Genomic DNA, 7,995 nt, shown 5'->3' on the forward strand with positions numbered 1-7,995 from the left:
AATTAAATTTATCATTTCTTTATACTGTTCTCCGTCTATTCCCACATATGGTATATCAGAGTATTTGGTATTGTTATTCAATAATTTTGCACCGAAATATATATGTGTATACATATATTATTAAGCGATTAATTAATTGCGCGTTAATTATGTAAGACGTTCTCCTATAGGTCAAACGTTACTATCGGCTAGTGCGTGGGTTACGGAAATACGATAGCTGCCGGATTCCCTGCTTATAGTTTCATTTTCGTTGCGCGACACTGGCAGTACGTATTTTCAACCATAAAGAATATATCGTCGTAATATTTGCATAAACAATCTCAACTACGTAATTTGCAAGTCAATCGCCGAAGAACAATTTCGTTGATTTGCATAGTGACTGATTGCACTGGATCAGTACGTAGTCCAATAGGGATAGCGAGCTCTGTGTTAATAAACTTTTTTGATACAGGATCATAGAATAAAATTTTTTTAATTTAACCAAATTCAAACAAATATACAATCCTTAGAAATGTTGCGATACGGTATATTATTCTTGAGCATTTTATTCGCCAGCTCATTTGACGTTAGTGCTGCTGCCATAAGCGTAAGTCATTAATGTGGATGATATGCTAAAATATCATCAACCAGTGCTGAAAAAGTTCTTCAATGATTTTAGGCCATTCAGAGTGACCTTGCTGTTCTTCGATTATGCAATGCATCAAGTCCTGTGTCACTTCAGGCTGTCAATTCAGTGCTAATAAATCGTGATATGAAAAGTTCTGAGACACAGACGCAAGACTTCAAAGTAATTATACATCAATAAATAACGATCGCAGTGATTTTACATGAATTGGATGAAAGGGAAATTTAGAAAGAATTTTTGTCGAGGAAAAAGATTTTTAATGAATTAATATCGGCCAGGAATTGCGTAAGAAAAGTTTGAACGCATTGACGCCATTAATAATTTCTCTGCAGAATTTAATTAATCATTCAATTTCCACTGAAAGTCCATGTGACAATTTCTCAATCGGGATGTTTCCCCGGCTCTACCATTCACTTTATAAAATTTCTACTCTGTCAAGAGACTCGATAGAATACAGAGTAGAAGAGTACAAAACTCGGCCATGTGTATATATATATTTTTTATACAGATATTTCATAAATCGATAAATTTTTTTTCAATGATAATCTTATGATAAATGTATTACAGTGCTTCCTGCTTTGCCTTTACGTCGAATACGGTTGGGTAAGCTTTCATTACACTTGAAGACACTTGAATATCAAATTCCACAAGATCTTCCGGCGTCTCCAGTTATTCAAATATCCCGACACGTTTTACAATTCACTTATTTCTGTCGCTTTATATTTTAGATGGATCGCGAAGGAGGTTTCAGTTTGCATCACATTAAGTTGACACTGGAATCGTCAAAGCTGCCGGAATATCGTATCAAAAAGTTAATTTACAGTTGTACCGCAACAGGTAATTATATTTGTATACTATGAGGCCACGAAATTGCTTTAACATTAGATTCGTTTATACATGGGTCTAATATGGAACCGACATTAGAGAATCAAGTTTACTATTTAAGTCATTAAATTCTAACTCTCCTGCAAACGACTACCTGACGAGTATAATATTACTGAATGAAGTAAATGAGGTTATGGGAGATAATTGGAAATTGAAATTATTTTTATTTCTTTGCAGAAATAACAGATCCTTGTGAGAGAGCATTCAACTTTACTGAATGCTTCTGGTCGCACAGTGACAAGGAAACGGTAATTATTATAATTAGTTAATAAAATAATTATAATACCATAACATCGTGGTAGGTTATCGAAATTGCATTTATTTGATCACACAACAATATTTATGTATAACTTAAAATACAATGACACCCATACTAAGAATGTAGAAAGCACCAAATATCCATGGGAATAATTGTATTATATAATTCGATAATTGATATCTCTCTCGTCGCAACGACAAACAATACTTTGGTATAATCGTTACTTCTCCTTTTTTTTGTCTAACAGAGCCCAGAAGCTGAGATCCCTGAGAAAGAAGTCTCGGATAACCAGAATGGATTTTACTATATAAACTAGAAGACTAGATCATTCACATATTACATTCATATATATGTCCACAAAAAAAAATCGGCAAGATAGTCGATCGACCTTAACTCTACTCGATGACTATTAAAATACGTATTGAAATTTTTTAAGACAAGACGATTAATTATTTTTAATAACAGTTGTAAATTAGTGATACGAATTAATTGTAACTACGTCTGCGCTTGTTGCACTTGTACATCCGGCGTATCTTCTGTATATCCTTCTTGCTGAATCCTTCTCGTTGACCGAGAACGGCCTTTGTCTTTCCCTGGAATATTTCTCCAATAAGACCCAAAAGTCCACCAGGTTCCTATGAAAATATACAACATGCACGGTGCGTGGGTGCTAATAGAAATATAATCTCTAAGAAATAGTAGGTGCAGTTAATCATCTCCGAATGTTAAAAATGAAAAAAAAAGACAAAGGATATCATACAAAAGTACATCTACAGCTGAGAGTCAACAAACATTAATAAAATCATTGATGATCCAATGCCAGTCTATACACAGTATAAATACTTTTAAATACTAGAAATGCCATTATGCAATAGATGCTCACCCTGGGTTCCATAGTTGGTTTGCCATTCTTGGAAAAGGCATTCGAGGAATAGTGCATCACGCTACCATAATCGTACCCAACACCAAAGGCATCGGTAGTCTCCTTGCTGGCCTTTTCAAAATTATTTTCACGTCCTACCATGAAAAACTTACTTAGTATACGAATCGTTGAATCGTTCAAGCCTTCTTTTGAACAACTTCTTTTAGGGCAAAACGTACCAGTCTGAATGTTATTCCAATTGATGATAACATGGTCATCGCGCTCGTAACGGTTTTGCTCGTGAAGGAATCCAATGGCGTGCATGAGCTCGTGGATCACTGTACCTTTCTTTGTGACGCATCCAGGTACCTGGAGATTAACGTCTTGGGGTCCTCCGATACGTCCTACACTACTCCAGCATCCGCTGTTGCCAGCAGTGATTCTAATGTAATCATTTTCTTCGCCTTTGTAAGGCTTGAACTTGATGCAGGTATTTTTGTGATACTCTTGCATGGCGTCTGTGATTAGTTGCTGTTGTTGGGCGTCTGATGGAAATAACGAAAAAAAGTGGTTAGGCCATAAAAATGTTTTCTTACTTTTTTATATTGTATAGTAAATAATTATAATACTATAGAGCTAACTTACTGAAGTAAGGACTGATCATGTAGGGAATGACACCTCCTGGCCATCTCGCTGTTTCCGCTTTGAGTCCGTTGCGTCCCATTCCTGCTGGAAACAGGATATCGCCCTCGGCATACTCTCCAAGTTCTTCTGGATTAACTCCTGTCTCCTCGGACCACTCAGCCACCTTTATTCCCGTATCATTGTTTGGCAGACCGTAAAGTACTTCCTCGAGATGCGTCAAATGCGCCATAGGTCCGTCGGGACTGTCGATGGCATTATCGAAGACGTCGCGACGCCTAAAAGGCCAGGCAGTACTCGTCGCAATAACGGTGGAGATCAAAAGGAATGTTATGCTAATCATGATTTCTGCGAGTAAAAAGAAAATTTATTATTGTACAAAAGTTATTGAAACATTACACGTCAGGGAAAATCATAGGCGTGGTAAATCGTTCGTGATTTATTATAAGTTATTATATGATATTTGTTATGATATCTGGATTCTCTTACCTTTGATAATAAAATGTAACTCTTAATATGTGTTGGATAAAATATCCAGAGACGCAGAGTTCAGTAAATGGTACAAATTGGGGATTGAGTTTCAAGCAAAAACTGAAGAACTTCCGATGACCGATGGTGTTTTTATAGGAAGTCAAAGAAGGGGCACAGCAGCCCCCACCATAAGTCGTTCTGCATACGGAAGCATCGGGGCCACCGTTGATAAGCAGTGTCTTCGTCTAACGGAAGTGCCAACCAGGGATTTATCACCAAAAACCAAAACTAGCCACAAAGGACAATAGCCAGAACATAGGTGAAGCGTGACATTGCTCGGGATGGATTAGTGATCATTAGCTGTGAAAAATGTCTTGTCTTCTCAGATTATCTTATTGTATACCAAAAGTGTCGCCAATTGAGTTTATTCACATGCAAATATAAAGGAGCGACCGGTTGTTCATTGCACAATCTTTTGGTCGACACGACCAAGGTCTCGGCTTCGTTTCACCTATTTTAAAACTTCCTATGAATTCTTCAGAGGAATTCCCAATCACCACAAGGAAAAAAAATGAGACGAAGGACCTCTCAAGAAAAATCTAAGAACCCTCATCCAACCCAAGATGTCCTTCGAAATCGATTAATCAATTTACCTATACATATAGTGTAGAGTGTAAAGATATTTCTCATTGTCTGTTATTGATCAGCCTTATGCCGACTTTAATGTCGTTTTCACGGCTGTTGAAGCCGAGACGTATCTTCTATTTATTCAGCAAATAATAATTACCATCGCTACATGAACTGGTAATTGTCGTCCTCCATTTTACACGACTTGTTCATAGTTATATCAATAGGAGGTATTGGAAATCAAATAAAGCAAATGGTAGATACCTCTGAAAGGTCTTCATGGTTGTCACTTTCTTGTATGTATGATGGATGGATAAAAAATTCTTCTTTAGAGAAATATTGGATACATTCAAATGATGCTATTCATAGATTTTCGGACATCCGTTCTTGACTTCCTGTATGTTCATGATTTTTTAAACGTTGATGTGTTTTTAGCAAATAATTATATATTTTCAATGACACGTAATTTGTACCTCTTTTAATTGCGATGTAGTATGTAGCTAAATTCCGGAAACCGACTATCCAATGTGCCTATCGAGAACCGGTCCCGAAATCTCTAATACGCTTCATGTCGTAATTAAGAGTGCTCTAGAACTACATTTAACATAGATTCACACCTACGCAAGTATTTTTTTTACTATGATAAATAATCTTATTTGGACACTCCTATATTTAAAGTCATGTATGTACTTACGTCGAGTTTTGCGACTTCCGTGTCTTTGTTCTTTATGCGGTCAACTACCCCGTAAATATAAGTTATGCAAAAGTGCTGCAACATTATCTTTCAAAATTCATCTATGAATATTTATTTTGATACACTAAATATATTTTTTAATATATTAAACACTTTTCGTACCTATAACTGTGTGTAATCTACGATAAAAAAAATATGTATGTATTTATTCATATGTATGGCTTCGTGGATGGATTATAGAAATAGTTTTTTATTGAAGAATATTAGGATTATCTAATGTCTTTATGTTATACAATTTTTTGAAGATTTTTTTGAATAAATAACTTTCTATAGTATAGATTTGTAACACGTAAGTATATGTTGCATAGATTTATTCCAAATAATGGCGGCTGTCATTTCTCCCGAGCATTTTAATAACACGCCGGCACATAACCTGAAATCTTCAATTTCTATGATATTCCTTTTGCAAGTGACGATCTGATTAATTTATACGAAAATGACTTCCAAGGAAACGTGGGCCGAAATTATTCAAGTTGTGAAGGATAACAGACACGAACTGATATTGTCCGGTGCTGAGATATCCCGCAAAATTAGTGAGACAGGCTTAGACACAGCTTTGTTTGATCTTGGCAGCTTAAATTATCTGAATATCAACCAAACTTGTCTTAATGAAATACCAGATGGTATTGGAAAGTTGAACAATCTAACTACCTTAGTTTTGCATTCGAATAAAATCTCGAAACTACCATCTGTCATAAGAAATCTACAAAAATTGAAAGTATTAGACTGTTCAAGGAATCAACTTGAACATCTTCCACAAGAACTGGGGAATCTTCCACAATTGACGAGCATTAATTTTTCATCGAACCTCCTTAACGAATTACCATCCCAAGCTCACAATATCAAATTGAGCATATTGGATTTATCAAACAATCAATTTAATAACTTTCCTGATGTTTGTTATCCAGAATTAATACACCTTGCAGAGATAAAATTGAATGGAAATAAAATAAAACAAATTCCTTCAAATATACATGTGTTACCATCATTAAAATTGTTGGATCTCGCAGACAATCATATCTCAGGTGATACAAGCTCATAGAATAAACATCTCGTATGATTAAAATGTCTGTAGAAGATAGATTAATATACTTTTTTGTTTCAGCTGTTCCTGGGGAACTGGCAGATTGTAGTAAGCTGAAGGAATTAAATCTAAAGGGTAATCCATTATCTGATAAACGCCTTTCAAAACTGGTAGATCAGTGTCGTACAAAGCAAGTACTAGATTATGTAAAACAGCATTGTCCAAAGACTACTTTTGGCACAGTAGCTGTCAGTGGCAAGTCAAATAAAAAAGGAAAGAAAGGCCGTAAGAACTCAGAGAGCGAGAGTACCCAAGCAGCCTTAGAAAAATTAACACACAAGATAAAAGTATTGAAAGTGACTCAAGAAACACCAGTAATAAAAATCACGGATCATGTAAAATCCGTCAGGCCCTACATAGTTGCGTGCATTGTCAAGGAACTATCCTTTACTGATGAGACCTTCAAGAAGTTCATACAATTACAAACAAAGTTACATGAAGGCATCTGTGATAAGAGAAATGTTGCAACCCTCGCTACACACGATCTCAGCTCACTCATACCTGGTATGCAAGAAATATAAAATATCTATTCGTTTGATCAATATATAACATATTTTCAGGAGATCTGACTTATACTGCAAAGCCACCAAAAGAGATTGAAATCAAACCCTTAATGCGCAGCAAGTCATATAGTGCAGCTGCTCTATTTCAACAATTACAAGCAGAGGCTGATGATTTACGTAAAGAAAAGAAACGCAATGTATATTCAGGGATTCATAAATATCTTTATTTATTGGAAGGAAAAGCACTGTATCCGTGTCTTCTTGATAGTTCTGATCAAGTTATTTCCTTCCCTCCAATAACAAACAGTGACATTACCAAAATGTCTATGAATAGTACTGCAATGCTTGTAGAAGTAACCAGTACTCAGTCGCAGCTTGTATGCAAGTAAGTAAATCATAATTTCTACAGTAACGCTATGCATCTACAATTATTATTTATATTCATAGTATTATTTCTTTCGACAGAAAAGTAATGGATCAATTCCTGAAAGAACTAGTTGTATCAGGACTTGGTTGTTCACCAGAAGGTGATATTCCTGAAGAATACCATTCATTATGCATAGAACAGGTCAAAGTAGTTGACAGAGAAGGTAACATGAAACAGGTATATCCATCTAGAACGGATTTAGTATTCGAAGAGAATAACATAACTATAATTCGTGAATAAGCAGTATCCATTACAGTTTATGAGTTAGTATTATATACTTGCAACATAAACAAGAAAGAGGAAAACAATGTTAAGCATTGAGTGTAACAGCAGTGCGTGATGTGAGTCATACCCGCATTTTCAGACAGATTTATTTTTTCTATCTGTACAAATGTAGAGTATTAGTTATTACTGTTTACCATAGCCATATTAATTTGTTTTTTTTTGCAACAGTCAATTTACTTCATATCACTAATAAATTTACACAATTATAAAATTAATCATTTTAGAAAACTCATAACTAAAGCAGTTAAAGTATACTGCAGAAACATAATTTATCAAAGATAAGTTATATTGGTAAAAGAAGAACTTAAATATCTGCAGGGTCAGTTATCATTTAAACCCACACAACATTTAATCAGATACTATTTCAATGTCTAGTATGCTAATATTATTCATAACATGATTTATAAATAATAAACAAAAAAGTTCACGATTCTAACAAGCAATCATGTTATTTATTTTTGTGTTTATTAATTGATGGAATATTATCCAAATTGAAATATATTCAAGAAGAGCGCTGTTTTTCATAGCAGCTGGCGTGAGATCAGCGCTACTGGTCAAGTTAGGTTGGGCC

General features: G+C 35.0%; 3 protein-coding genes across 4 annotated transcripts; 2 read left to right on the forward strand and 1 right to left on the reverse strand.

Annotated features, from left to right (window-relative positions):
* The first annotated feature begins 93 nt into the window (after window positions 1-93).
* On the forward strand, window positions 94-2,605 carry LOC107266700. Its single transcript, XM_015737447.2, has 6 exons — window positions 94-586; window positions 659-787; window positions 1,193-1,228; window positions 1,354-1,462; window positions 1,688-1,758; window positions 2,017-2,605. Exons 1-6 carry the CDS (start codon window positions 512-514, stop codon window positions 2,083-2,085), a joined length of 489 nt encoding a protein of 162 aa, XP_015592933.1. The 5' UTR covers window positions 94-511; the 3' UTR covers window positions 2,086-2,605.
* LOC107266697 (zinc metalloproteinase nas-13) lies at window positions 2,098-4,613 on the reverse strand. Of its 2 annotated transcripts, none has more exons than XM_015737445.2 (5): window positions 3,763-4,613; window positions 3,277-3,621; window positions 2,871-3,176; window positions 2,653-2,786; window positions 2,098-2,362 (listed from the first exon to the last, which is right to left on the reverse strand). In XM_015737445.2, the coding sequence occupies exons 2-5, from the start codon at window positions 3,614-3,616 to the stop codon at window positions 2,255-2,257; spliced, it is 888 nt and encodes a 295-aa protein (XP_015592931.1). In that variant the 5' UTR covers window positions 3,617-3,621; window positions 3,763-4,613; the 3' UTR covers window positions 2,098-2,254. The 2 variants fall into 2 exon arrangements, with proteins under 2 accessions (XP_015592931.1, XP_015592930.1); XM_015737444.2 differs by having other exon boundaries at window positions 2,098-2,404; window positions 3,763-4,608.
* An 820-nt stretch (window positions 4,614-5,433) lies between these two features.
* On the forward strand, window positions 5,434-7,867 carry LOC107266702 (leucine-rich repeat-containing protein 47). Its single transcript, XM_015737450.2, has 4 exons — window positions 5,434-6,150; window positions 6,231-6,713; window positions 6,770-7,097; window positions 7,178-7,867. Exons 1-4 carry the CDS (start codon window positions 5,562-5,564, stop codon window positions 7,377-7,379), a joined length of 1,602 nt encoding a protein of 533 aa, XP_015592936.1. The 5' UTR covers window positions 5,434-5,561; the 3' UTR covers window positions 7,380-7,867.
* Window positions 7,868-7,995: the final 128 nt, after the last annotated feature.

This window comes from Cephus cinctus, unplaced genomic scaffold (genome assembly GCF_000341935.2).
Source record: "Cephus cinctus unplaced genomic scaffold, Ccin1 Ccin1_scaffold0330, whole genome shotgun sequence".
NCBI classification, from domain to species: Eukaryota; Metazoa; Arthropoda; class Insecta; order Hymenoptera; family Cephidae; genus Cephus; species Cephus cinctus.

Coding starts and splice junctions, on each gene's coding strand:
- LOC107266697 (XM_015737444.2), bottom strand. CDS start 3,616: ATGATTAGCATAACATTCCTTTTGATCTCCACCGTTATTGCGACGAGT. Junction 2,787..2,870: donor TTGGAATAACATTCAGACTG/GTACGTTTTGCC, acceptor TTTTCATGGTAG/GACGTGAAAATAATTTTGAA. Junction 2,405..2,652: donor AACCAACTATGGAACCCAGG/GTGAGCATCTAT, acceptor ATATTTTCATAG/GAACCTGGTGGACTTTTGGG.
- LOC107266700 (XM_015737447.2), top strand. CDS start 512: ATGTTGCGATACGGTATATTATTCTTGAGCATTTTATTCGCCAGCTCA. Junction 788..1,192: donor CACAGACGCAAGACTTCAAA/GTAATTATACAT, acceptor AATGTATTACAG/TGCTTCCTGCTTTGCCTTTA. Junction 1,463..1,687: donor TTACAGTTGTACCGCAACAG/GTAATTATATTT, acceptor ATTTCTTTGCAG/AAATAACAGATCCTTGTGAG.
- LOC107266702 (XM_015737450.2), top strand. CDS start 5,562: ATGACTTCCAAGGAAACGTGGGCCGAAATTATTCAAGTTGTGAAGGAT. Junction 6,151..6,230: donor CGCAGACAATCATATCTCAG/GTGATACAAGCT, acceptor TTTTTGTTTCAG/CTGTTCCTGGGGAACTGGCA. Junction 7,098..7,177: donor CAGTCGCAGCTTGTATGCAA/GTAAGTAAATCA, acceptor TTCTTTCGACAG/AAAAGTAATGGATCAATTCC.